The 27,707-nt window shown below is 34.8% G+C and overlaps 1 protein-coding gene and 1 long non-coding RNA gene across 9 annotated transcripts; both read right to left on the bottom strand.

The window, feature by feature from the left end:
* Positions 1-1,731: 1,731 nt before the first annotated feature.
* On the bottom strand, positions 1,732-7,149 carry LOC133669314 (uncharacterized). 6 transcript variants are annotated; one of them, XR_009833873.1, is made up of 7 exons: positions 5,795-7,149; positions 5,315-5,584; positions 4,533-5,203; positions 3,871-4,400; positions 3,462-3,606; positions 2,761-3,290; positions 1,732-2,664 (listed from the first exon to the last, which is right to left on the bottom strand). It is a non-coding gene; the product is annotated as an uncharacterized LOC133669314 (long non-coding RNA). The 6 variants fall into 6 exon arrangements; XR_009833874.1 differs by having other exon boundaries at positions 3,462-3,740; XR_009833875.1 differs by having other exon boundaries at positions 2,761-2,871; positions 3,040-3,290; positions 3,462-4,400.
* Positions 7,150-9,944: 2,795 nt separating this feature from the next.
* On the bottom strand, positions 9,945-14,182 carry LOC133669390 (DEAD-box ATP-dependent RNA helicase FANCM-like). 3 transcript variants are annotated; one of them, XM_062089500.1, is made up of 10 exons: positions 14,038-14,182; positions 13,615-13,939; positions 13,301-13,444; positions 12,816-12,898; positions 12,599-12,713; positions 12,239-12,321; positions 12,098-12,152; positions 11,892-11,965; positions 11,691-11,804; positions 9,945-10,838 (listed from the first exon to the last, which is right to left on the bottom strand). In XM_062089500.1, exons 1-9 carry the CDS (start codon positions 14,077-14,079, stop codon positions 11,790-11,792), a joined length of 936 nt encoding a protein of 311 aa, XP_061945484.1. In that variant the 5' UTR covers positions 14,080-14,182; the 3' UTR covers positions 9,945-10,838; positions 11,691-11,789. The 3 variants fall into 3 exon arrangements, with proteins under 3 accessions (XP_061945484.1, XP_061945483.1, XP_061945485.1); XM_062089499.1 differs by having other exon boundaries at positions 11,892-12,013; positions 14,038-14,181; XM_062089501.1 differs by lacking the exons at positions 9,945-10,838; positions 12,239-12,321 and having other exon boundaries at positions 11,892-12,013.
* Between the last annotated feature and the right edge of the window lie 13,525 nt (positions 14,183-27,707).

Genomic DNA, 27,707 nt, shown 5'->3' on the forward strand with positions numbered 1-27,707 from the left:
TTTCCTGAATAGTTGATTTCAGAACCATAATTTCTAATTTTCCAACGGCTAGGGTTAGCCCGAGAGAATACAGTGGAGATTGCAAGTATAAATAAAGTTTGTTTTTATTGGAACTTTTGTTAACTTCTACTTTGTTTATTTAGCTGCCTGAAATCCTATTTTAAATTTACAATGGCCGTGCAGTTGCTACACGACATGATAGTTGAAATTCTATGTCGATTACCAGTAAAGGTGGTGATGAGATTGAAGATTGTTTCAAAAGCATGGCATCGTCTCATATCTAATGTTGTGCCCCGCTATTCTCAGCCGCCGCGGCAGCCCATCCTTCTGGCCTTTTGTTCTTCTGTTCTTTTCAAAAAATTGGTGGGTTGGGATACTTTGCTGCATATGCTAGCTATCCCGATGTCCATGATTGCGTGGGCCAGACTGATGGATTTGTGGATTCGTATGCTTGTATGTTGCCCTTCATGCTTTCTTCTGATCATTATTTTGATTGTTGTAATGGGTTGCTCTTGTTTGTTAGAAGAGAGCGCCGAGAGGATCTTCCGCATTATTATTTTGTTTGCAACACCACTACCAGACAATGCATTGCAATTCCTAATCCCCGTCCACGAACTGCTCCATTCGCCGCTGCAATTGCCTATGATCCTCACTGCAAAGTTGTTCGCTTTATTTATTTGGAAGAAAAAACTTCTTGCCTGGTAAAGTTGGATATATTTTCTTCCGATACCGGAAAGTGGGTTAGGCGCAGGGTCATGTTATCCACCGAACTTCCTCGTGCTGCTGCTGATGCAGATAAGTATGATTGTATCAGGCGTTCTATTTATTTGGATGGAATGATTTACAAGCTATCCTTCGTCGTCAACTACCTCATCAGGTTTGACTTAAATGCGCCGAGCGATGTGGCTATTGAACTCCCGCACAAGAATGCCGCTGACTGCCATGGATTCATTGGGATGTCTAGAGGAAGCTTGTATTATTCAAATCATGACGAGTCTGGATTGATGATCTCCATTTGGCTTTTGGAAGACCGCTGCAAACGTGATCCTTTTTGGAAACTCACACATCGCATCTCAATGGACTCCTTGACGTCCAAATATCCTGACGTGCGTAATTCAGGCTTCCATTTTCATACATATGCTATTCATCCAGCTTCTGATATTATTTTTCTTGGAAACCCTACCATGGTCTTAAGCTACGATCTTAAATCCAACAAATCCGAAGAGGTTTTTACATTGTCTAGCGGATTAAAAATATCATCGGGCCAGCATTTTGTACACCTCTACTCTCCCTGTTATGCTGTTTTGAGGAAATTTGATAATAATTGTGGTTAATAGTCCAGTTGCAAGCACTCTTTCTATAAAAACTATTTATCAGAGCTCTCTGACATGGCTAGTTATGGAATCTAAAACTTCAGGAAAGCTGTCTTGCATTGATGCTCTGCATTCTATTTTTTGAATTGACGTGCTGGTTTGATTAATTTGCTGGAAACTAAAACTGCTAATTCTTCGCTTAATTTGTTGTTTAAGATACAAACTTCTTCGGCATTTGTATTCTATATCAATCAACAGAAGAAAAATCAACCATTTCTTCAAAATATAGACTGACATGGATTTGGGTTACGACTAACTAGACAATATTAATGATCCGCCATGGAACAAATACATACAAACGTGTGTGTGCATGTTGGCCTCCGTTTCCTATCCACAGAAGAAGAAAAACATAAACAAGTTCCACTGCAAACAACAATATTATTTCATTAAAAATTCCTATCCAACAAATAGGAATGATCATAAACAATTAAATGTCCATTTCGTCCAAATAATCCTTGCTTGCTCATTTAAGTCAAGTCGCAGCTATTTCAGCTTCAGTATGCGAATTCTTATCCAAAAGACCAAAGGTATGATGGTAGATTCCAGGTTTGCTGGAGAAAGAAGCAGCACAACCCAAAATTTAAAAAGTCAAAGTTATATGCTGTCGCGAAACCTTTCATTTCTGGTCTTTGATTTGTTTGTTCAAGTAGTGCAGTTGCATTTTCTATTTAAATGTTGAGGTCAAACCAAGAATTAAAAATGTTATGCCTCTGTGTCAATGTAATGCTTTCAAACTAATAGAATGTCAATTAACAACAATTTTCAGGATGTTTGAAGCTTGAATGAAGGTGTGACTGATTTCTTGTCCTAGTTGTGATGGCATAAACTTATCATTTCTTCCCTTGTTTCCATGCAGATTTGGATTCTGCAAATGTTTGCAGCATTCATTCTATCAAACAGCAACATAGTTTAATTCCTTCAGACCCAAATTTTAACACCTAAAGTTCCTTTTTCCCACCAAATTTTAACCTAAAAGCACAGGTTTTCCAGCTTGATCAGGGACCCCTCCTATTGTGAACCTTAACAGTTGAGAATTGAAGTTTCTAAATAGTCTGTGAAGTTCAACATAGCGAGGCAGAAGTGTAAAGGGGGAATAAAAAGACTGGCATGCAAATCAAAACTGCAATTTTTTTATGTTCAGGAAAGAGGATGCCACTCACTGAAATGGTCAACAAGTACTTCCAATATTTTTGACAATGTGGGACTTGATGCACCATGAGACAAGCTTCGTTGCATTAAAAGCTTTACTATCCTAATATCTTCATTTTTACCCATCAGTCTTGCAAATGACCTGCAGCAATAAAGTTAGATCAGCCCAAGCCATCTGGATAACAAAAGGCAACCTATCAATAACCTTTAATACTGCAGCAACATTAAATATGCTCACATTAAAAAATTTCACCCATCAGCCTAAGCACCGTTTGGTGAAGTTCAGATGATCAAAACAAATGCCATAGCCATTGTCAAATCATCGTACAGGGCATCTCTACTTGGTAACCTGAGGGTATGGGCTTTCAGTTAGAGAAGAACATTAAATCTTAAAGGATCTTTTGCAAGGAGAACTCTTTAATTCAAATCCTCATAGAAATATTATTTCCTCTGATTCGACCCTTATTCTTTTAAAGAGATACACAGATAAGGTTTTAAAGAGCTAGGATATACGAACAGAATTGGTTTTCACTTTCATAACCATCAGTCATGCTTTCCAAAATAATTCTGCTGAGGCATTTTGCCACATGAGATGAATTGCTACACATCATTTTGCCTCTGTTGCAGTGTTTGAACATATCACACTTTGATAAAAACAACATGGCACTCCGACAGACATGAAGCACCTCACTGCTCGACAATCAGACTGAACACTTGACTGCCATGCAGCCCCCCTGAAGTAAAATTTGTGATGGCAAGCATTTTGATCTGCACAAAGCACCCAGGAGGAAACAGACATATTATGGATTGCTGAAACTATTGTACGCTGATATTGTCTGCTGTTCCTCCTAAAATGGAGGTTTAGTTAAATGCATCAAACTTCAAGTTTAGGAAGTTGCTCTGCACTGCATACAACTAGCTTTGGGTTTGAAATTTTACCCTGCTTTGAACATTCCTAATTCACTGCTATCGCCTAAGCTCAAGCCTCCTCTGCGCCATCCTCTCCAACAGTTTCAATCTCCTCCTTATCAACATTTTTCCTCGTCTCCTGCTCTTCTTTATTGCCTTCCACAGACTCATTGCACTGCCAAACATATTTATCATAAATAGAGAATCAATGTCATATGAAAAGTGCAGTTACTTGTACTTCAATAACCCAACTGACAGGCGTAGGGCAGGCATGCATAACGAGCATAACTCGAAGAGGAGAGAGAGATCCTTTGATGAAAGCAAAGAATGATATTAGCTAGTATTTGATGAAGTAAATATGAAAATAAAATGACAGTCCTATAAAAGGTTGGAAAAAAAATACAGTTGACGATGCCCTTGGAGTTGGTTAATATATTACCTGAACTCAGGGCAAAACTTCTTCAGCAGAAGGACGGTCTTCAGGGTTTACAGACATCATGTCCGGATAAGAGATTTGTACCGCTCATTTTCCCAATCATTCGAAAATTCTATGCTTTTCAATTTATCTAAATTCTATTTTCTTTCTGTGCCGGATATTGTGAGGGTGCAGCAGCATGAACACAATAATTCATAAACTGTATATTTCTGCTTTTGCATCGATGGGTCCCTTTCCCTCAGGAGCCTTTTAAGTTTTGTTTCCTTGAGCGTCAACTTGAATTTTTTTACTTTTCTTACAAAATGCCGTTGCCAAAAAAAAATTAATAAGAAATAAACAATCAACTTGGAACAATAAAAGCTAAGATTGATCAAGTAGATTCACATTCAAATTTAAACTGTTCACTAATTCCGAAATCTTCTATTTTGATCCCCTTCTCGTCCTGGGAAGCTCCCACAAAAATGTATTTTGTGGCAAGGTTTCTGTGAACAAATTGATTTGTATGGATGAAGCGTAATCCTTCAACAATTTGTCTGGCCATCAAGAAGCGTCTTTTGAGATTAGTCTTTGTAGAAAGCAGATCATGAAAAGTCTTGGTGACAAAATTAGATTACTGTAAGCGATTGTATATAAAACGAGAAGCACATAAAAGAAATGCATATCACCTCACATTGGACAGCACTCCATCTGTATAAACAACTCTTCATGACATGCATGGCTCAAGTTCTGCTGGTCTAGATCTTGCAGAGTTTGGTATTCAATATTCTAGATCTCTGATCTCTCTCTCTCTCTCTCTGTATTTTTTTCTTTTTTCAATTGAGTTTAGAAGGCATGTTCTATGTAATCGAACATAACCTCTCTCTGCCCTCCCAAAATACAGCTAAAAGACATTTTCTTGAGGAGATTAAATGTCTAGGTAAAACTTACGTTGTTCTTGTTTTTCATAGTTTGCCTATTTTTAGAATATTCTTATTTATTTTTTTGTACATAAGCCATGGTATATATGGAACAGTAATGAAATGTAAACATAAACTTGATCATATAGAATATGCTGTAAAGAAAATCAAAATTGGTTACCATGACAGAGAAGTGATATTAAGGTATCTCTTGTTTTTATTTTATCTGTGTTGTGTTGTGCTGTACTGTGTTGTTTTATTTTATTTTAAGGTTAGCTTTTATAACTCTTTCCTTTAATGGGTGATTATTACACGCTAAAAGATTTGTTATGTTGTAATGTGCAGAGAAGCATCTACTCATGGTCAGATGCATCACAAAAAATACCTGATGGTAGCGCACAATATTTTTGTGATGCATCTTAGCATGAGTAGATGCTTCTCTGCACATTACAACATAACAGATTTTTTTTAGTGTGTAATAATCAACCATGAAAGGAAATAAAACAACACAGCACAACACACACCCCAGATAAAATCAAAACAAGAGATACCTTAATATCACTTCTCTGTCATGGTAACCAATTTTGATTTTCTTTACTGCATATTCCATATGATCAAGTTTATGTTAACACTTCATTACTCTTTCATATGTACCATGATCTATATATAAAAAAATAAACAAGAATATTCTACAAACAACCAAACTATAAAAAACAAGAACAACATAAGTTTTACCCGGACAATGAATCTCCTCAAAGTCCTCCTTGTATCGGCGGTCAGAAATCTTTTGCTGAGGACTCTCTGAATCAGAGATGCTGTCGCTGCCTCCTCCAAAAAAAAAACTTCGATGTAAGCTAAAATAGCAAGGCCATAACTCAGTTTAATTAGATGTTTCTAGCTATTTAAAAACAGAGCTATTGTTATTTTATCCTATTCTCTCTCACCATTGCACTGTTCTAGACAGTCTATAGCTAGAGAGAAAAGGAAAGAAACTAAAAAGGAAAACGATTTAAAACATATGCTCTTCTCACCACTGTTATAGTGCGAGGAGAGGATTGATTCAGAGAGTTGGAGGCCTTTTCATTCAGTTACATAACAGCGAGCGTGCAATGGTCCCCTTTGTCTAGGGAGCTGCCACCTGTACTACAAGAAAAACAGTGTGGTATACTGGACAGACCCCACTAGATCATATGAAGAATGTTTTTCTTCCCTTTTCCCCTTCATATATGGCTATGTGATGTGCTTACTGTCTTTAAAAGTGATTAATTAAATCAAAAGTTACTCTCCTTTCGCTGTTTTTTAATGTTATCTCCCCTAAATTAAATTAATTTTCTTTTCTGTATGTGATATTTCTACATGTACTTTGTTATTTAAATAAGTCTTTCATTTATCATGATTTTACAATTAAAATTTAGTATTAATTAATAGCAACTTAATCCTATTTACAAGAGAAAACTTAAACGATGGGTTTCATTTGACAAGTCAACTAAATACTTAACATCTGCATATGAACGGAAAGACTTACTCAAGTAACATGAGACAAGTAGAAGGACTAAATTGAAAAATATTAACCCATCAACAGGACCCAAAGTGTGTGTAGGCCAACAATTGCTTTACGTCCTGCCTGGTGCAGGACCCATGTGGGTTTGGCGTCCTGCACTCGGTAGGATCCTCGGGAAAAACAACAATAAACTAAAGGCTATAATACATAAAATTTCTTGATATATATTCATAAAATTCCTCTCTAGATCTGACCTCGCCCAAAGGAAGGTGTAGGTAGCAAAGCAAGATGCTTCACGCAATTGCGCTAAAGACCACATACAGGACAAGAACCAAGTAATAATCGACAGCAAGAGCACATTCGCATCAAACCACTTGTTATCCACTAATTGAAGACATGGGATAAAAAGAGAAAACCCATTTGGCCATGTACAACAATTTTTAAAAAATGAAGAACAAAACTCCATATCTCTAATACCAAAAACCAAGAAATTAAACTCACTTGTAACAAGACCTTCAAGAGCTCTGGCCCTGAGTTGCAAGAAAGGAAGAACTGAAATACCCAAAAAAGAACAGCTCTCTTCTTGCTGAAAACAATGTCCTTTGGATCCTCTTGACCCATACAAGCAGAAACCACTCTCCTCCTCCCGGTCATTTCATTATTATTGATGTTCTTCTTCACATGAAAAGAAAGAGGTTGGGAAGAAGAAGAAGAAGAAGAAGAAGAAGTGAGTGTGTAAAAGATAAGAGATTCCCATTGAGAAGCTCGTGTTCATGGCTTTGTGTTTGGTTTCTTGATTGAGAATTTGTGATAGAAAGGATCAGTGCAGTGGTTCAGTGGTACTCTTCTCTTGCCTCTCTACAGTGTAAGCTTTTGTCTTTCTTTCCGTATTGCGTGTTATTTTTACTTTCGGTACAGAAAATGACGTTAATGCCCTTCCAAGTTGAAAAAATTGTATGCGATCAGCTGCACGCTGCTAGTTATGGATGGCAGCATCAGCTCAAAGGAAACCATGCTCGAATTAGTGGCAAAATTTATTAATTTTATTTTACACGTTTATATATATATATATATGAAAGGAAACAAAATTTATATTGAAAAAAAAAGAGATGTGTGATATTACAAGAAAAAAATCAAAATTAATATAAAAAAATTCCTACAATAACAATTCAATTCAAATTTATTAATCTAACTCTTCCATTGTAAACAAGTTGACCAATTAACCTTCTAAACTCAAAAAAATCATAATTATAAAAATTATTACATTTATGATTGATCATTTAGTCAAATAAAAATTGTTAAGGAAAGGTAATTTCAAGTGTTCATTTTTTAAACTAAAAACAATTACAGAGCTACTTTGAAAAAGATTATTTTCTCCTTTTATATGCATGTCAACATTATGTAAAGTTAGCAGTAAAATTCAATAATTAGTATCATCCTCTAAAAAGATATGGCATGAGAAAAACATATTATGAGTTAATATTAAAAAAAAAATCAACTTTTTAAACAACAAGAGAAAATAAAGAGTAACAAATTATGAAAATTCCAATATAATATTGGTTGTGAACATTGAACTTTATGTCTTGCTTATAACACAGTAGTTTATTGGTTTGCACTACATCGCGGACTGGATAAATTATATAAAATATAAAAAGAATATCAAGAACATGAAGTGTTTTTTAACTGTTTTATTCAACTTTATATAATAGGTTAATTTTGAGATCCTGCAATGCAGCTATTTGGCAAACTCGAGTTTCAAACTAAATTGCGCAGAAGTTAGCCCAAATTAAATTGATTGATTTAATGAATCCAAATGCAATCTTAATAATTGGTAAAAGTATGTCCTAACTTTTTAAAAAAATTCAAGATGATAACTTTTTTAACAAAAACTACTGAGACAATGACATATTAAATCAATCTCAGTCCCCCAACAAATCATGTCATGGACTCCGTTGAGTTTACTAATTTTTTTTATATAAAATATATATTTTTTTAATTATATGATAAAAATATATGGTAACAAAATAAGCACTAACCTAAAAATAAAAATTTATTTAAGACAATGATAACCCTATAAAAAAATCATGCAATTTTCTCCCCTAACCAATCCAATATTAAATGATGCCCAAGCCCTAAGTAGTGTGGCATAGATTGCTTATACTGTAGCTATTTTGATCCTGCACGGTGCTGCACCTAAAGCCATTTTGGGTCTTGGGTACAAAGGTGCTGGGTATGGCTACGTAGCAATACCCAAGGCTATTGAGTATAGCTGTGTTGCTAGACCCAGCAGCGCGCCATACATCCCGGGGGCCTTTCCCTACTAAGTTGTTGGTCAAAGTTTGTAGCTAGGGTGTTGCCTTCTCTTTATAGAGTTGCTGGGAGACCCACTAAAGTGTTTAATTGTGGGTTATTGGGTCCTGTTTACACCAGAACCTCATTTTGTTGGGTGATGCTCAACCCTTTAGAGTTGGGTCCTGCCTCAAGTAGAACCCAAGTGCTGGGACCGTTGCCTTCTCTGCCAAAAGACCCAACAAAATTAATTTTTTGAATTTGTAATTTTTAAAATAACTTTTGACAAGCAAGACCTGAGAAATTTAAAAAAATCTAATTAACTTTAAATTAATTTTTTTGATATTTTTTTGTATTACTTTTAAAATATTTTTTTAAAAATATATATTGAGATTATGACTTGAAATTTTTAATTATTTTTTCTTGAGTTTAAATTTTGAAGACACAATTTGAATATATTTTTTAAAAGAAAATATTTAAAGAATAATAAAAAAACATCGAAAAAAAGTAATTTAAAGCAAAGAAAAAAAATAAAAAGTTTTCAAGACACGATCTCAATATAATTTTTTTAAAAGCATAATATTTAAAAAATTTATATAAAAAAAATCAATTTCACTAAAAAAAATAAAAAAAATTCAAATTTCTTAGCTCTGGCTTCTCAGTCAGACAATCTCAAAATTGTTTTTTAAAATAACACAAAAACATACAAAAAAAAATTAAAGTAAATCAAAAAATTAAAAATTCTAAAATTTCCATGGTGCTAATGGAAAATTAATCTTTTTTCAGAAGTGCGAGGCTAAATATATATTATGAGACCAATATATTTTTCTTATTGTCAGATTTTCTTTTTTCTCCTATAGTTTCCGGTGCTTGGTATGTAAATATTATCACAATAGCTTTGCATGAATTCATAAAATAGATGGGAAACCATGAAATATCTTGACTATTTGTGTATTACATGGCTTACAAACCTTTATTCATTTCCTCTTTCGATTTGTATCTTCTTCTTCTTCTTCATTTTGATTATAATCAAATCAATTATGGCTATTATTGACATGGTGATGGGTCATGGTTTCTATGAACCAACTCCATTTAAAAGGTCATCATCACATGAATTCCAACCCAAAATGGCATATGGTCAGAGAAAAATACAGAAACCAGGTAATGTTTATATGACAAACTGGAACCAGGTAATGTTTAAATTTGTACAATTAACTGCTTCATTTTTTTCTGTACCAATTTGGCCAATATTATATGACAAACTGGAGAAAATTATAAAATTTCTGCAACCCTTGAGTTTTGTGGATCCTTAGTTTCTGCAACCACATAAACAAGTTCCTCTGCAAACACCGATATTATTTCATTCAAAATTCCTATCCAACGAACAGGAATGATCATAAACAAGTTTCATTGCAGGAAAAAAATCATTATTTTCTTCAAAATCCATATTTACAATCCAACACCAATACATTTAGACATTTAAATGTCCACATCATCCAAATAATCCTTGCATGCTCATTTAAGTCAGATCGTAGCTAATTCAGCTTCAGTATGCACATTCTTATCCAAAAGACCAAAGGAATAATGGTAGATTCCAGGTTTGCTGGAGAAAGAAGCAACAGAAACTCCAAAAGACCTTTAATACTGCAGCACCATTAAATATGTTCACATTAAAAAATTTCACCCCTCAGCCTAAGCACCATTATGCCATTACCATTGTCAAATCATCATACAGGGCATCTCTACTTGGTAACCTGAGGGTATGGGCTTTCAGTTAGAGAAGAACATTAAACCTTGAAGGATCTCTTGCCAGGACAACTTTCAATTCAAATCCTCAGAGAACCCCAAGTCCATACAAGAAAGCTCAATAGCCTCCCCCCAATGAAAACTTTCAAAAGATAAACAACATAATCTTCTGGCATCGAAACATTTCATCGTTACAGATACCACACTTTTAGATTAGTATGGTCAAAAGATGAAGAAGTTCATTTTGATGATGTTTCATATCCAATGAAAAGCAGAAACTGATCATGGAAACTAATGTTTAAATGATCAAGGCAGTGCTGGAGTGGATAATGCACAAGAAGATACCATTGTTTCAACTCCTTTTCCAGCATCTTATACGCCAGCCTTATTCCATGACTTGAAAGGAGCTTACGGATGTGGTAAAGAGTAATAAGACCTCCAAAACAAGCTTCAATTTCTCCATATCTGTTCTGGGGAAGGTCCAGAGGAGGTGCTCGGTGAAATTTATCTCTTGAGTTGAGTAAATCAGGTGGGCTTAACTGTCTTATTTTGATATCGAAGTAAGAAAACCAGAAGACGTGGTGGTTTCATTAGGTAATGACCAGAACAAGGTAGATAGCATTGTAGCATAAAATATCATAAGAACTTTTTAGTATTAAAAATGGAATACTAGTCCAACATGGAAAAAAAAATTATTAAAACACACTTGGTCATAGTGTTGCTCATTTGGAGGGGAGCAGCAGAGAAAAAAACACAATGGCATGTTGAGTTAGCTCAAAGTCAATAATGAGACTTTTTACTTAAGATAAACAAAATTGCCATCGAATCAAGCATAGAACTATATTATGGAATCTAAACATAACTTTCACTGTATAAATTTGAATTGTTAGCTTCTTTCAGATTTTTATGATATTTGGAGACATGTATTCATGTTGAAAATGGATGTCTAGAAAACAGTTGGGGCCATCATCAGTGGATAGTATAGTTCATCTGTTTTTTTTTCCCCTTAATGTACCATGTAGAACCGATCTACATTTCCCAACAGATGCTAATTTTCCGTCTTTTCTAACTGCTCCCATTCATGAAATTGCTGGGCACTTTAATTGCCATTGCCGCACTTTCAGCGTTGAAAATTTATTAGATCAATGGCTAAAATAGCTAATGAAGCCTGAGGAGGCCCTAAAGAAAAATTGCCATCCATACTGTTAACTATAACTCCTTTCAGTCGATAGATAATAGTGAGAACGGAGCTACCACACTCTAAAATGTACATTGAAAGAAATGTTATTATTGCCTGAGAATTTATTGAATAAAGGAAAGCAGTAACATTAACATACTAGAGTTAACACAATGAAGAAAATTGAAGGAATTTGTAATTTATCAAGTCATACTGTTTGATAGTCTCTATTCTGGAGAAGTCCAAGTGTAGAAAGCCTTGCCACATATGGACGCATAACTTCCAATAGCCGTTTGTTAGTATCAACAGCTTCTTACCCCAATGCAACCTAGCAACATTTCATAGAATATGCCAAATTCATTGGTAAATACGAATACCCAACAATAATTTTTCAAACAGCCATAGCAGACCATACCTCAAGTAGTTCAATCTTTCTGTCATGAACATATGGAATGACATCAGGATCACTTTCATTACGATATTCAAGAGCTGATATCTGTAAGTTATCAATGATATGCTGGACAGCCGGCTGTTTTGCTAAACAATTTGAATTTAACATGGGAGTTTTCAGATGGCGTGGCTACTTTTATAATGAACCGAATTAGATTATTTGTGACTTACATCCTGGAGTCGCAGTCAATGCTAATATTCTCAGTTGCACTGGTATGGCCAACAACTACAAAACAAGATTATCAAATAGTATCTCAAAACAGTAATTTATTGCCAGTTACAACAAAAACTTAAGAAAATAGAGCAACAAACCTCGCGAATTGCTACACAGTAGGAATAATTTCTTGATGCTCTATGAGCCTCATCAATTACCAAACAAACCAAGTGTTTTGCCAGACATGTTCCAGTAAGTTGCTCCGTGTGAGAAAACTATTGATGGAATAAACGAAAGAAATACAATGCAAGTATAGCTGCGAATCGCAGGACACATATTTTCACATGTTCTGTATGAAAAAAAAAATACAAAGTCTTCCATCTTCCTTAACAAAATTCTTTTTCGCTCAAAAAATTCACATATCATAACCATTTTATGTTCACAAAGTTTCCATGTAAAATATTTAAGGTGTAACCTTTTCGCAGTTAGGAGTGTTATGGTGTTACTAAGAATATTACCAGATTGAATATCCTTTTCCAGCACTTGTGGAGTAACAAAGAAAACTCGTTTAGTTTTCCAAAAACATGCCCTTTTTGTAGGGCATACCTGACCGGTCATATCAATTGTCCACTCCTGCAATCAGTTTATTACACTAACCGTGACACACTGAAGTTCCCAACCGAAAACCAATATGTAAGCAAAGCATTCCATCGACAACTATATTCAACATCTTACTTGTGGTATCCCCACAATATTATGGCATGCTTCTACTTGTTGCATCACAAGCGGTCGAGAAGGAGCAGCAAAAACTATTTTACCTGCAATGAAATACGAATACACATCATACCTATCAAACATTCAAACCTATCAAACATAGGAAGCCCACGGCATTAACTGCTTTCAAGTTAACTCATTGTACTAATTCACCCACCACTAGATTTTTTCCCTAACCCATAGCCTTCCATCAAATCTACAAGATATGATGAAACATCCATGCAATTGATAGTAAAAACCAAACTAAATTGTATTGAATTGACAAAAGATCAATCTGATAACCATTATTTTAATAATAAAATAAACCGAATTAAATTAAATTGTTTTAATAATAAACAGAACCCGATTGAATCGATTAACCAACACCACATTTTATGGTTCAAACTATAGTTGGGTTCTAATAAAAAATTGTGCATTTACTGAAGCATTTGCGTAGAGAGATTTACCATCAGGAAACCATCTGAAGTAGTTATACATAACAACAGCAGCAATAAGCGTCTTTCCGAGCCCAGTTGGCAATGCAACCAATGTGTTTGTAAATAATGCGGTCTTTGTTATAGCTAATTGATAGTCTCGGAGAGGTACATTGACTGCAATATAAGAATCGACAGCCATATTTATCATCCAGAAAATAAAATAAAAAAATCTCTAAGAACAATAAAATTATTCCTTCAAAACCCAAAATTTCACAAACACCTTTTTTGCCTAAACCCCCCTAAATTAATAAAAGAAGCATTGAAAGAGAAAAGGTGATAAAGACCTGGGTAAATCCAAGTTTTAGCTGCCTCGGCATCGATCTCAACGCAACACGGCCTCCCATCACTGTTGATGATGCCATTACCCTGATGATGTCGGACCTCAACCGTTGGCTTCACCGGCGGATTCGCTCTGCCAATAAACTTATCGAGCGTGGATTGCTTGCAAGTCCCAGTCTTTGTAAATGAAGAATAAGAAGAATTATTAAGAATATTAACGGGAGGGGTAACATTGGAAGAGGAAGCTTGATTAATTGTTGTAGATACAGGGTTATTTGCTCTTTCACAAGCGGCATCGATTTCTCTGACTGCTGCCTCCCAATCAAATTCCTGCAAGCAACAGAGTGAAGTGAAGTTAGAGAGAGAGAATTTAGTGAAAGATTGATTGCTGGATTGGAGGTTGAAGGAAACAGAATTGAAGAAGTTACGTCGTCGTCGTCGATTATTTGGAAAGGAACTGTTGATGTCATTTTCAAATTCACAACAATCTTTTTGTTTATTTATTTATTTATTTGGATTTGGATTTAGCAAGAGATGCAGAGAAAGAGAGGACGGTGATTGATCGGCGGCAAAACTTGAAAAGTTAATTTTTGCTTTAGATTGTGTTTGGTATTGTGGTAGCTGTTATGGTTGTGGTTTAAAAAAAATTGTTTTATAAAATATATTTTTAGTTAAAGTTGTTTTGAAAAAATAGATGTTTGGTTAAAAATGTGTTTGAAATTAAAGTTTAAGAAAAAGTAGTTTAATGTGTTTGGTTAAGAATGTTTTTGAAATTGAGGTTATAAAATAATTTAAAAATAAATATTAATATTGATAGTTTTAAATTTAAATATTGTAAAATTAATTACTCTTATTATATCATGAAAAAAATAATACTTTATATAAAATATTTTTTATTATTCTATTAAACTATTTATAATTCCATTACGTCCAAAATTCATCCGATAAGAACTACAGTTTTCATAACTTTTTGAGCGTGTAATAAAATTAGATAAAATATTATCAGATATAAAATTGATATTACGGTGCGCATAAATTTAATTCACTCTATACTAGTTTTTTGAGAAAAAAATATTGTTCACATCGCAAATGAATTTAATTCTCTAAACTAGTTTTTTTTTTTTATAAAAAATTAATACAATTAACACACTACAAAAAAAACCGAGAATAGTGCAAGTGAATTGCACTGTTCACGTGAACAGTGCAATTCACTCGTGAACAGCAGTGAATTGCACTGTCCGCAGGTTTCTACAATGCATGCAAAGCAGGTTTTTGTTGCCTTTTTTTTCCAGCATTTTAAACGCAAAAAACATGTGGAACTCATGCACAGTAAAGCAAGTTTTATTATTACCAAATGATTGCGAGCTGCGTTTTAGCCGCGTAGACAAACAACCTCTTAGCTTTTAGGTGTATGTATGAGATTCTGTTTTATTATAATATTTTTATTTAAAAATATATTAAAATATTTTTTTATTTTTTATTTAAATTTAAATTTATTAAAAAATATTATTTTGATATTTTTTAAAAGTAAATATATCATGTTTAAAAATATGTTAAAGTTGTGTTTTGAGTTTTTTTTCTCGAAAATATATCAAAATAATTTTATATTTTTAAATTTATTTTTACAAAAACACTTTAAAATAATAAAAAAATATAAAAAAACTAATTTTAAATAATTTTATTTCAAATTTTAAATTGATAATGTTTTAACCGCATTATCAAAAACACTCATTAAAAACACTTAGAAACCATAGCTATCACAATCCTAACTACGATCTTGATATATTTTCTTAGAAACCATAACAGTTAGTTGTGTTTTTAAGCCTAACTAAATATTAAAGATATATATTTTAATTGATAAAATAAATACTTGAAAAAATATAAAATTATAATTTTTATATGAAACAATAATTTTATAATTTTTCCTATTTGATTCCAAATCACAATCGACATGAATTCAAAATCACAGGTAAAATGTGCAAGAATGTGTGTGTTAAAGAGATATAAAAGTGTTGAATAGTTGATTTCAGAACCATAATTGATTTTTGTTCCCATAGTCGGCGTATTAATGGGCTTTATATTTCCTGAATAGTTGATTTCAGAACCATAATTTCTAACAGCTATTTTAGCCAACAGCTAGGGTTTGCTCCTATTCTCCAACCCCGCCGAGAGAATATATTGAAATGTGGCTGGGGTTGTGTTTCTAAAAAATGTGATTTTTTTTTATTAAAATTTAATATAATTTATATGTTTTTAATCGTTTTGATATGCTGATATTAAAAATAATTTTTAAAAAATAAAAAAATATCATTGACATGTATTTTACCATAAAAATTTATACAGATAGAGTGTTGTCCGATGTGAGGTGACCAGATGCAAGATCTAGACCAGCAGAACTTGAGCCATGCATGTCATGAAGAGTTGTTTATACAGATGGAGTGTTGTCCGATGTGAGGTGACATGCATTTCTTATATGTGCTTCTCTTTTTATATCCAATGGCTTACAGTAATTTAATTTTGTCACCAAAACTTTTCATGATTTGCTTTCTATAAAGACTAATATCAAAAGATGCTTCTTGATGGCCAAACAAATTGTTGAAGGATTACGCTTCATCCATACAAATCAATTTGATTACAGAGACCTTGCCACAAAATACATTTTTGTGGGAGCTTCCCAGGACGAGGAGGAGATCAAAACAGAAGATTTCGGAATTAGTGAGCAGTTTAAATTTAAATGTTAATCTAACTTGATCAATCTTAGCCTTTATTGTTCCAAGTTGATTATTTATTTCTTATTAATTTTCTTTTGGCAACGGTATTTTGTAAGAAAAGTGAAAAAATTCAAGTTGACGCTCAAGGAAACAAAACTTATAGGGCTCCTGAGGTGAGAAAGGACCCATCGATGCAAAAGCAGATATATACAGTTTAAGAATTATTTTGTTCATGCTACTGCACCCCTACAACATTTAGCACAGAAAGAAAATAGAATTTAGATAAATTAAAAAGCATAGAATTTCCAAATGATTGGGAAAATAAGAGGTACAGACCTCTCAAATTTCTTATCCCGGACATGTTGTCTAAAAATCGCTTCTCAGTGGCCAAACAAATTGTTGGAGTTGTCCGATGTGAGATCAGTCTCTAGACCAGCAGAACTTTTTGGCTGCAAATTCTCTGTCCAGGCTTGATAGACAAAGACAAATTGATTTCCAAGCATCATATCAAAGACCGATTGAAATGAATATCACTTCTCTGTCGTGGTAACCAACTTTGATTCTCTTTATTGCATATTCCATATGATCAAGCTTATGTTTACACTTCATTATTGTTCCATATGTACTATGACCTATGTATAAAAAAATAAACAAGAATATTCTAATAACAAGCAACCTATGAAAAACAAGAACAACGTAAGTTTTATGTGAACATTTAATCTCATCAAAGTCCTCCTTGTATCGGCGGTCAGAAATCTTTTGTCGAGGACTCTCTGAATCAGAGTTGTTGTCGCTTTCGCTGCCATTGTTGTTGCCGCCTCTAAAAAACTTCGATGTAAGCTAAAATAACAAAGCCAAAACTCAGTTTAATTAGATGTTTCTAGCTATTTAAAAACAGAGCTACTGCTATTTTATCATGTTCTCCCTCACCATTCCGCTGTTTTGGACAGTCTCTAGCTATAGAGAAAAGGAAAGAAACAACAAGGGAAAAGGATTTAAAACATATGTTCTTCTCACCATTGTTATAGTGTGAGGAGGGGATTGATTCATAGAGTTGGAGGCCTTTCCATTCAGTTACATAACAACGAGCGTGCAATGGTCCTCTTCGACTAGGGAGCTGCCACCTGTACTATAAGAAAAACAGTGTGGTATACTGGATGGACCCCACTAGATCATATGGAGAATGTTTTTCTTCCCTTTTTCCTTCATATATGGCTATGTGATGTGTCTGCTGTCTTTAAAAGTGATTAATTAAATCAAAAATTACTCTCCTGTCACCATCTTTTAACGTTATCTCCCATAAATTAAATTAATTTTCTTTTCTTTATGTCGTTGTCGCTGTCCCTGCCACCTCCAAAAAACTTTGATGTAAGCTAAAATAACAAAGCCAAAACTCAGTTTAATTAGATGTTTCTAGCTATTTAAAAACAGTGCTACTGCTATTTTATCATGTTCTCCCTCACCATTCCACTGTTTTGGACAGTCTCTAGCTACAGAGAAAAGAAAAGAAACAATAGGGGAAAACGATTTAAAACATATGTTCTTCTCACCATTGTTATAGTGCGAGGAGGGGATTGATTTAGAGAGTTGGAGGCCTTTCCATTCAGTTACATAACAGCGAGCGTGCAATGGTCCCCTTCGCCAAGGGAGTTACCACCGGTACTATAAAAAAAATAATGTGGTATACTGGACGGACCCCACTAGATCATATGGATAATGTTTTTCTTCCCTTTTTCCCTTCATATATGGCTATGTGATGTGCCTGCTGTCTTTAAAAATGGTTAATTAAATCAAAAGTTACTCTCCTGTCACCATCTTTTAATGTTATCTCCCATAAATTAAATTAATTTTCTTTTCTTTATGTCGCTGTCGCTGTCGCTGTGGCTGCCACCTCCAAAAAACTTCGATGTAAGCTAAAATAACAAAGCTAAAACTCAGTTTAGTTAGATGTTTCTAGCTATTTAAAAACAGAGCTACTACTATTTTATCATGTTCTCCCTCACCATTCAGCTGTTTTGGACAGTCTCTAGCTATAGAGAAAAGGAAAGAAAGAATAGGGGAAAACGATTTAAAACATATGTTCTTCTCACCATTGTTATAGTGCGAGGAGGGGATTGATTCAGAGAGTTGGAGGCTTTTTCATTCAGTTACATAACAGCGAGCGTGCAATGGTCCCCTTCGCCTACGGAGCTACCACCTGTACTATAAGAAAAACAGTGTGGTATACTGGACGGACCCCACTAGATCATATGGAGAATGTTTTTCTTCCCTTTTTCCCTTCATATATGGCTATGTGATGTGCCTGCTGTCTTTAAAAGTGATTAATTAAATCAAAAGTTATTCTCCCGTCACCATCTTTTAATGTTATCTCCCATAAATTACATTAATTTTCTTTTCTTTATGTCGTTGTCGCTGCCACCTCCAAAAAACTTTGATTTAAGCTAAAATAACAAAGCTAAAACTCAGTTTAATTAGATGTTTCTAGCTATTTAAAAACAGAGCTACTACTATTTTATCATGTTCTCCCTCACCATTCAGCTGTTTTGGACAGTCTCTAGCTATAGACAAAAGGAATGAAACAATAGAGGAAAACGATTTAAAACATATGCTCTTCTCACCAGAGTTATAGTGCGAGGAGGGGATTGATTCAGAGAGTAGGAGGCCTTTTCATTCAGTTACATAACAGGGAGCGTGCAATGGTCCCTGCACCTAGAGAGCTGCCACCTGTACTATAAGAAAAACAGTGTGGTATATTGGACGGACCCCACTAGATCATATGTAGAATGTTTTTCTTCCCTTTTTCCCTTCATATATGGCTATGTGATGTGCCTGCTGTCTTTAAAAGTGATTAATTAAATCAAAAGTTATTCTCCTGTCACCATCTTTTAATGTTATCTCCCATAAATTAAATTAATTTTCTTTTCTTTATGTCGTTGTCGCTGTCGTTGTCACTGCCACCTCCAAAAAACTTCGATGTAAGCTAAAATAACAAAGCTAAAACTCAGTATACTTAGATGTTTCTAGCTATTTAAAAACAGAGCTACTGCTCTTTTATCATGTTCTCCCTCACCATTCAGTTGTTTTGGACAGTCTCTAGCTATAGAGAAAAGGAAAGAAACAATAGGGGAAAACGATTTAAAACATATGTTCTTCTCACCATTGTTATAGTGCGAGGAGGGGATTGATTCACAGAGTTGGAGGCCTTTCCATTCAGTTACATAACAGCGAGCGTGCAATGGTCCCCTTCGCCTACGGAGCTGCCACCTGTACTATAAGAAAAACAGTGTGGTATACTGGACGGACCCCACTAGATCATATGGAGAATGTTTTTCTTCCCTTTTTCCCTTCATATATGGCTATGTGATGTGCCTGCTGTCTTTAAAAGTGATTAATTAAATCAAAAGTTACTCTCCCGTCACCATCTTTTAATGTTATCTCCCATAAATTACATTAATTTTCTTTTCTTTATGTCATTGTCGCTGCCACCTCCAAAAAACTTCGATGTAAGCTAAAATAACAAAGCTAAAATGTCAGTTTAATTAGATGTTTCTAGCTATTTAAAAACAGAGCTACTGCTATTTTATCATGTTCTCCCTCACCATTCCGCTGTTGTGGACAGTCTCTAGCTACAGAGAAAAGGAATGAAACAATAGGGGAAAACGATTTAAAACATATGTTCTTCTCACCAGTGTTATAGTGCGAGGAGGGGATTGATTCAGAGAGTTGGAGGCCTTTCCATTCAGTTACATAACAATGAGCGTGCAATGGTCCTCTTCGACTAGGGAGCTGCCACCTGTACTATAAGAAAAACAGTGTGGTATACTGGACGGACCCCACTAGATCATATGGAGAATGTTTTTCTTCCCTTTTTCCCTCTATATATGGCTATGTGATGTGCCTGCTGTCTTTAAAAGTGTTTAATTAAATCAAAAGTTACTCTCCCGTCACCATCTTTTAATGGTATCTCCCATAAATTACATTAATTTTCTTTTCTTTATGTCGTTGTCGCTGCCACCTCCAAAAAACTTCGATGTAAGCTAAAATAACAAAGCTAAAACTCGGTTTAGTTAGATGTTTCTAGCAATTTAAAAACAGAGCCACTGCTATTTATCATGTTCTCCCTCACCATTCCGTTGTTTTGGACAGTCTCTAGCTACAGAGAAAAGGAAAGAAACAATAGGGGAAAACGATTTAAAACATATGTTCTTCTCACCAGTGTTATTGTGCGAGGAGGGGATTAATTCAGAGAGTTGGAGGCATTTTCATTCAATTACATAACAGCGAGCGTGCAATGGTCCCTTCACCTAAGGAGCTGCCACCTGTACTATAAGAAAAAAAGTGTGGTATAATGGACTGACCCCACTAGATCATATGGAGAATGTTTTTCTTCCCTTTTTCCCTTCATATATGGCTATGTGATGTGCCTGCTGTCTTTAAAAGTGTTTAATTAAATCAAAAGTTACTCTCCCGTCACCATCTTTTAATGTTATCTCCCATAAATTACATTAATTTTCTTTTCTTTATGTCGTTGTCGCTGCCACCTTCAAAAAACTTTGATTTAAGCTAAAATAACAAAGCTAAAACTCAGTTTAATTAGATGTTTCTAGCTATTTAAAAACAGAGCTACTGCTATTTTATCATGTTATCCGTCACCATTCCGTTGTTATGGACAGTCTCTAGCTACAGAGAAAAGGAATGAAACAATAGGGCAAAACGATTTAAAACATATGTTCTTCTCACCATTGTTATAGTGCGAGGAGGGGATTGATTCAGAGAGTTGGAGGCCTTTGCATTCAGTTACATAACAGCGAGCGTGCAATGGTCCCCTTCGCCTAGGGAGCTGCCACTTGTACTATAAGAAAAACAGTGTGGTATACTGGACGGGCCCCACTAGATCATATGGAGAATGTTTTTCTTCCCTTTTTCGCTTCATATATGGCAATGTGATGTGTCTGCTGTCTTTAAAAACGGTTAATTAAATCAAAAGTTACTCTCCCGTCACCATCTTTTAAAGTTATCTCCCATAAATTAAATTAATTTTCTTTTCTTTAAGTCGCTGTCGCTGTGGCTACCACCTCCAAAAAACTTCGATGTAAGCTAAAATAACAAAGCTAAAACTCAGTATAGTTAGATGTTTCTAGCTATTTAAAAACAGAGCTACTGCTATTTTATCATGTTTTCCCTCACCATTCAGCTGTTTTGGACAGTCTCTAGCTATAGAGAAAAGGAAAGAAACAATAGGGGAAAACGATTTAAAACATATGTTCTTCTCACCATTGTTATTGTGCGAGGAGGGGATTGATTCAGAGAGTTGGAGGCCTTTCCATTCAGTTACATAACAGCGAGCGTGCAATGGTCCCCTTCACCAACGGAGCTGCTACCGGTACTATAAAAAAAAAGTGTGGTATACTGGACGGACCCCACTAGATCATATGGAGAATGTTTTTCTTCCCTTTTTCCCTTCATATATGGCTATGTGATGTGCCTGCTGTCTTTAAAAGTGATTAATTAAATCAATAGTTACTCTCCCCTCACCATCTTTTAATGTTATCTCCCATAAAGTAAATTAATTTTCTTTTCTTTATGTCGCTGTCACTGTCGCTGCCACCTCCCAAAACTTCGATGTAAGCTAAAATAACAAAGCTAAAACTCAGTTTAGTTAGATGTTTCTAGCTATTTAGAAACAGAGCTACTACTATTTTATCATGTTCTGCCTCACCATTCCGATGTTTTGGACAGTCTCTAGCTACAGAGAAAAGGAAAGAAACAATAAGGGAAAACGATTTAAAACATATGTTTTTCTCACCATTGTTATAGTGCGAGTAGGGGATTGATTCAGAGAGTTGGAGGCCTTTTCATTTAGTTACATAACAGCGAGCGTGCAATGGTCTCCTTCGCCTAGAGAGCTGCCACCTGTACTATAAGAAAAACAGTGTGGTATACTGGACGGACCCCACTAGATCATATGGAGAATGTTTTTCTTCCCTTTTTCCCTTCATATATGGCTATATGATGTGCTTGCCGTCTTTAAAAGTAATTAATTAAATCAAAAGTTACTCTCCCGTCACCATCTTTTAATGTTATCTCCCATAAATTCAATTAATTTTCTTTTTTTTTATGTCGTTGTCGGCGCCACTGCCGCTGCCACCTCCAAAAAAACTTCGATGTAAGCTAAAATAACAAAGCCAAATCTCAGTTTAATTAGATGTTTCTAGCTATTCAAAAACAGAGCTGCTGCTATTTTATCATGTTCTCTCTCACCATTGCGCTGTTTTGGACAGTCTCTAGCTAGAGAGAAAAGGAAAGAAACAATAGAGGAAAACGTTTTAAAACATATGCTCTTCTCACCATTGTTATGGTGCGAGGAGGGGATTGATTCACAGAGTTAGAGGTCTTTCCATTCAGTTACATAACAACGAGCGTCCAATGGTCCCCTTCGCCTAGGGAGCTGCCACCTGTACAGTAAGAAAAACAGTGTGGTATACTGGACGGACCCCACTAGATCGTATGGAGAATGTTTTTCTTCCCTTTTTCCCTTCATATATGGCTATGTGATGTGCCTGCTGTCTTTAAAAATGCTTAATTAAATCAAAAGTAACTCTCCCGTCACCATCTTTTAATGTTATCTCCCATAAATTAAATTAATTTTCTTTTCTTTATACCGCTGCCGCTTTCAAAAAAAGTTCGATGTAAGCTAAAATAAAAAAGTCAAAACTCAATTTAATTAGATGTTTCTAGCCATTTAAAAACAGAGCTGCTGCTATTTTTTCCAGTTCTCTCTCACCATTCCACTGTTTTGGACAGTCTCTAGCTAGAGAGAGAATGAAAGAAACAATAGAGGAAAACGATTTAAAACATATGCTCTTCTCACCATTGTTATTGTGTAGTCTGTGGAGGAGATGATTGATTCAGAGAGTTGGAGGCTTTTTCTTTCAGTTATATAACAGCGAGCGTGCAATGGTCCCTTCGCCTAGGGAGCTGTCACCAGTACTATCACAAAAAAGTGTGGTGTACTGGACGGACCCCGCTAGATCGTAAGGGGAATATTTTTCTTCTCCTTTTCCCTTCATTAACTATTAACTGTTAACTAACTATTAACTATTATTAAGTATTAAGCTACAACGCCTGGGATTTTCACTATTGTAATGTACAATGAAAATCCCACTTTACCCTTCTGTTTTGTTAGGATGCGGGCAAAGGTGAGATGAATAGGTTGCACTTCGCTGCGGGACCTATACTAACTAATCAATGATATTTTGTAAAGTAAAATAGTCGCATATAAATGAGAAAATCAACACGGGTTTAGCAAATACATATGAAAGCAAAATTTTAATTAAAGTGGAGTGAAATGCATGTTTCTCCCGTAAAGAAATTGTCAAATTTGCAGCAACTTGTTGTAAACAAAAACAAATAAACATGGTTCAGTGATAAGAGTTTGAAATTAAGGGGTTTGCTAAAACAGACTTTGCTAAAACATTCAAAATAAAGTGTGATGCTTCCGGAGTTGGAATTGGGGCCGTTTTGATGCAAGAAAAGAGGTCAATTGCATTCTTTAGTGAAAAGTTAAATAGAGCATGTTTGAACTACTCTATTTACGACAAGGAGTTGTATGCTTTGATTCAGGCTCTAGAGGTATGGTAGCACTACTTGTTGCCTAAAGAATTTGTTATACATACTGATCATGAATCCTTGAAGTATCTTAAGGGGAAAAGCAAGTTGAATTGGAGACATGCTAAATGAGTGAAGTTTATGAAGTCATTTTCTTATGTCATAAAGTACAAGAAAGGGCAAGTTAATGTGGTTGTTGATGCTCTTTCTAGGAAGTATGCATTGATCTCTATATTGAATGCAAGGCTGATGGGTTTTAATCAAGTGAAGGATCAATATGCTAATGATTTCTACTTTGCTAATGTGGTTGTCGATGTGCAAAGGGAGCTTGTGATGGGTTCTTTATGCATGAAGGTTACTTGTTCAAAATGGGCAGAATGTGTATTCCTTCAGGTTCATTACGAAAGTTGCTTGTGCAAGAGGCTTATGGTGGTGGCCTTAATGTTCATTTTAGGGAGAAGAAGACTTATGAGTTGCTAAAAGAACATTTTTTTAGCCTAGCATGTTACGGAATGTGCACAAGGTGATTGAAAGATGTGCTATTTGTAAGAGAGCTAAGGGTAAAGAGAATACATGTGGGCTATATATGTCATTGCCTATTCTAGAGCAACCATAGATGGACATTAGCATGAACTTTGTACATGAGTTACCAAGAACACAGCGTGGGAAGGATTCAATAATGGTTGTGGTTGATCGATTCTCCAAAATGTCCCATTTCATTCCTTGCAACAAAACTGACGATGCAGTACATGTTGCTGATTTGTTCTTTTAACAGATTGTTCGTTTACATAAAGTTCCTAAAAGCATTGTCTCTTATCGTGATACAAAGTTCTTCAGCCACTTTTGGAAGACTCTTTGGAGGAAGCTTGGATCGAAGTTACTTTTCAGTACGACATGTCATCCACAAACTGATGGACAAACTGAGGTAGTAAACCGAACTTTATCTTCTTTGTTACGAGTTGTTATACATAAGAATTTAAAGAGTTGGGATACTTGTTTGCCTATTGTGGAGTTTGCATATAATTATAGTGTGCATGGGGCTATAAAATTTTCACCATTTGAGGTTGTGTATGGCTTTAATCCTTGTGTTCCTATTGATCCTGTTCATATTCCAATTGATGATAGGATATCTATGGATGGAATTAGAAAGGCAAAATTGATGAAGAAACTACATGAGCAGGTTCGATTACATAATGAGGAGAAAATAACAAGGTATGCTAAACAAGCTAACAAGGGGTGGAAATGGTCAGGTTTGAACCTGGAGATCTTGTCTGGATTCATATTAGCAAGGTCAGATTTCCATACTTGGATGTGGAAGACTTGACTCCATACTTGGATGATATTGACGATAATGATTTAAGGACAAATCATTTTCAACCCGGGGCTGATGATGTGCATCATGTGAATTATAATCCATCTCGTAAAGCTAAATCTAATATGCAAGAGGATTTAGATGGTCCAATGACAAGAGCAAGAGCGAAACAACTACAAAGGGTCTTGACGAGTCAAATTGGAATGATTGAAGTTGTGTCGGAGTTAAAAATTAGCACTCAGTTTAAAATTGGTTCAAGGGTGCTTATTTGCCTACAATTGGAACTTGGAGATGAGAAAAGCCTTAATGGTTCTTTTGATGCTGGGCTACTTGAGTTTGGATTGATAATGCAAATAAGTGAAGGTATTGATGTTATTTACGATCAGAATAGTAGATGAATTTGAACTCGATTTTTGAAGTCATCTGTTGCATGTGAAAACAAGACTAATCTAGGTGGATTTCAAGTTCAGAACGTGATCTTTCTAGATTGTCCAACTATGATTGCATTGGACTTTTGTTCAAGAAGTTATAACTGTTTTAAATTTGGTCTGTGTTTTAGAAAGGTCAAAAAATGTGTGCTAGTTAATTTGTCTAGGTTACTTTGTCAAAGTCTGTTTTTTGGGCTTGATTTCTATCATGTTGAATTTTTCCTAACTTTAGAGGGATGTTCCAATTATAAATATAGTATCAGAATATGTAATAAAACACTTTTGGCCAAGATTTGAAACTTAATTCAGAGAATGAAGAATTGTTCTTCCAAATTGATTTTTGTGAAGAACCCTACCTGACTTATCACTCTTTAATCACAAAGAGTGTGGCGTCGAAATCCTAGATTGATCTTTGTGGCGTCCAGATCGACTTATCAAAGTATCATTCTAGTCTATCCTCCATCTTATTTACCTTAAAATCACTACAATCTAGCCTAAACACCAAAAGAAAAACAACCAACCAGACCCATCCTTCATCCATTTTTGTCAGATTTATTGTTGTCGATTTTTCGAATCATTCAATCATGCTTGATTATTTTGGCAATTGTTTTTGCTCAAAACATGATTTTCATAGCCATTTTGTACCCTATTTTTCTAGCAATGCAAAAGAGAGAAACAAAATGGAGAAAAAGCTAGCAGAAATAGTTAAATACCTGCTGTAGAAAGAACAAGAAATAAATAACAACAAATAATCTCAGTCTCTTATTCTTTTCTTCTTAATTTCAAATCTTTCCAAATCATCTCTTGTGAAACTCGATGCAACCATTTGATATGGCAAGTAGTAGCTTCTCAAACATTCTGACAACATTAAAGCTAGATTTTCTTATATATGATTTCTTTCAACCATGAGCTCCACCGCTGACATTGTCATTGAATACCACAACTGTTAGCTAACATTTCATTCATTGTCGTAGTTATGCAATCTAACATCTTAAAATCAACAGATTTTGACACCATCCTCGTATATAATCTTCAAGTACCAAGCAAAGACAACCTCCAATCTTTCATCAGGATAAGCATCTTTTTCCCTTGCCACTGTTTCAATGGTGAATTCCTCGGCCACTTCATCACCTATAACGTGAAGACTCAAGACACTTATGGAAAGGTCGTCGATACATACTATGTTAATATCCTTGCGTCCGGCTGCCTAACTCCTAGCAACATTGGGTCCGGCGACCAAACCAGACCCAACAACACTTTACTAAACTACAAAAAAGACAATATCCCCAAGTGCTATAGTGTGGTCTACAGTGCAAATACTCAATATTCATAGTGTGGTCCACAGTGCAATGAGTTTATGTCCACAGTACCTACATAATATTTTTTCCCATACCTTTTAAAGTATAGTATAATTTGTTTTGCATAATAAACAATGCAAATACCTTTAGAATAATAATAAATTGTCTTGCAATGTTAATTTAGTTTTTCTGTCATGGTTTTTCGTTATTTTTAGGGGAAATGATGGGCATTTTGTATTTTAATAATATAAAATATTAAAAACAAAGTTGTTGGCAAGTCTCATGCACGTGTCAGTGTGTGAACACCATCCGTGTCCTTTAGGCGGCACGTGTGGCAACATTCATTATTGGAATGCCGCCTTTCACAAAAGCATTAGAAGTGTTGTCGTGTCCTCTCAATTACACTTTTTCTTGGCTTTCAGTTTCATCCTTCAATTAAAAGTTTATGGTGTATTATTTTTTTATTTGATTCTCATTCTTTTTATTTTAAACTATAAATTCTATAAGAAGACATGATGGTTCCATATGACAAAATTAGTAAGAAGAACTTAAAATCAAACGAAAAGAAGTAATTAAATTTAAAATAACCCAATATAACTCATTTATTAAAACATTAATTATTAGATAATAAATTTTAAACGGAGATCATAAAATAAAAAAAAACTTAAAACTTAATACGAGCAAAATAAAATGAAAAAAAAATGCTTGAAAAACAGGAAGGGGTGGTAAATTTGGGCCAAG

The sequence above is a fragment of the Populus nigra genome, chromosome 12, assembly GCF_951802175.1.
Source record: "Populus nigra chromosome 12, ddPopNigr1.1, whole genome shotgun sequence".
NCBI lineage: Eukaryota > Viridiplantae > Streptophyta > Magnoliopsida > Malpighiales > Salicaceae > Populus > Populus nigra.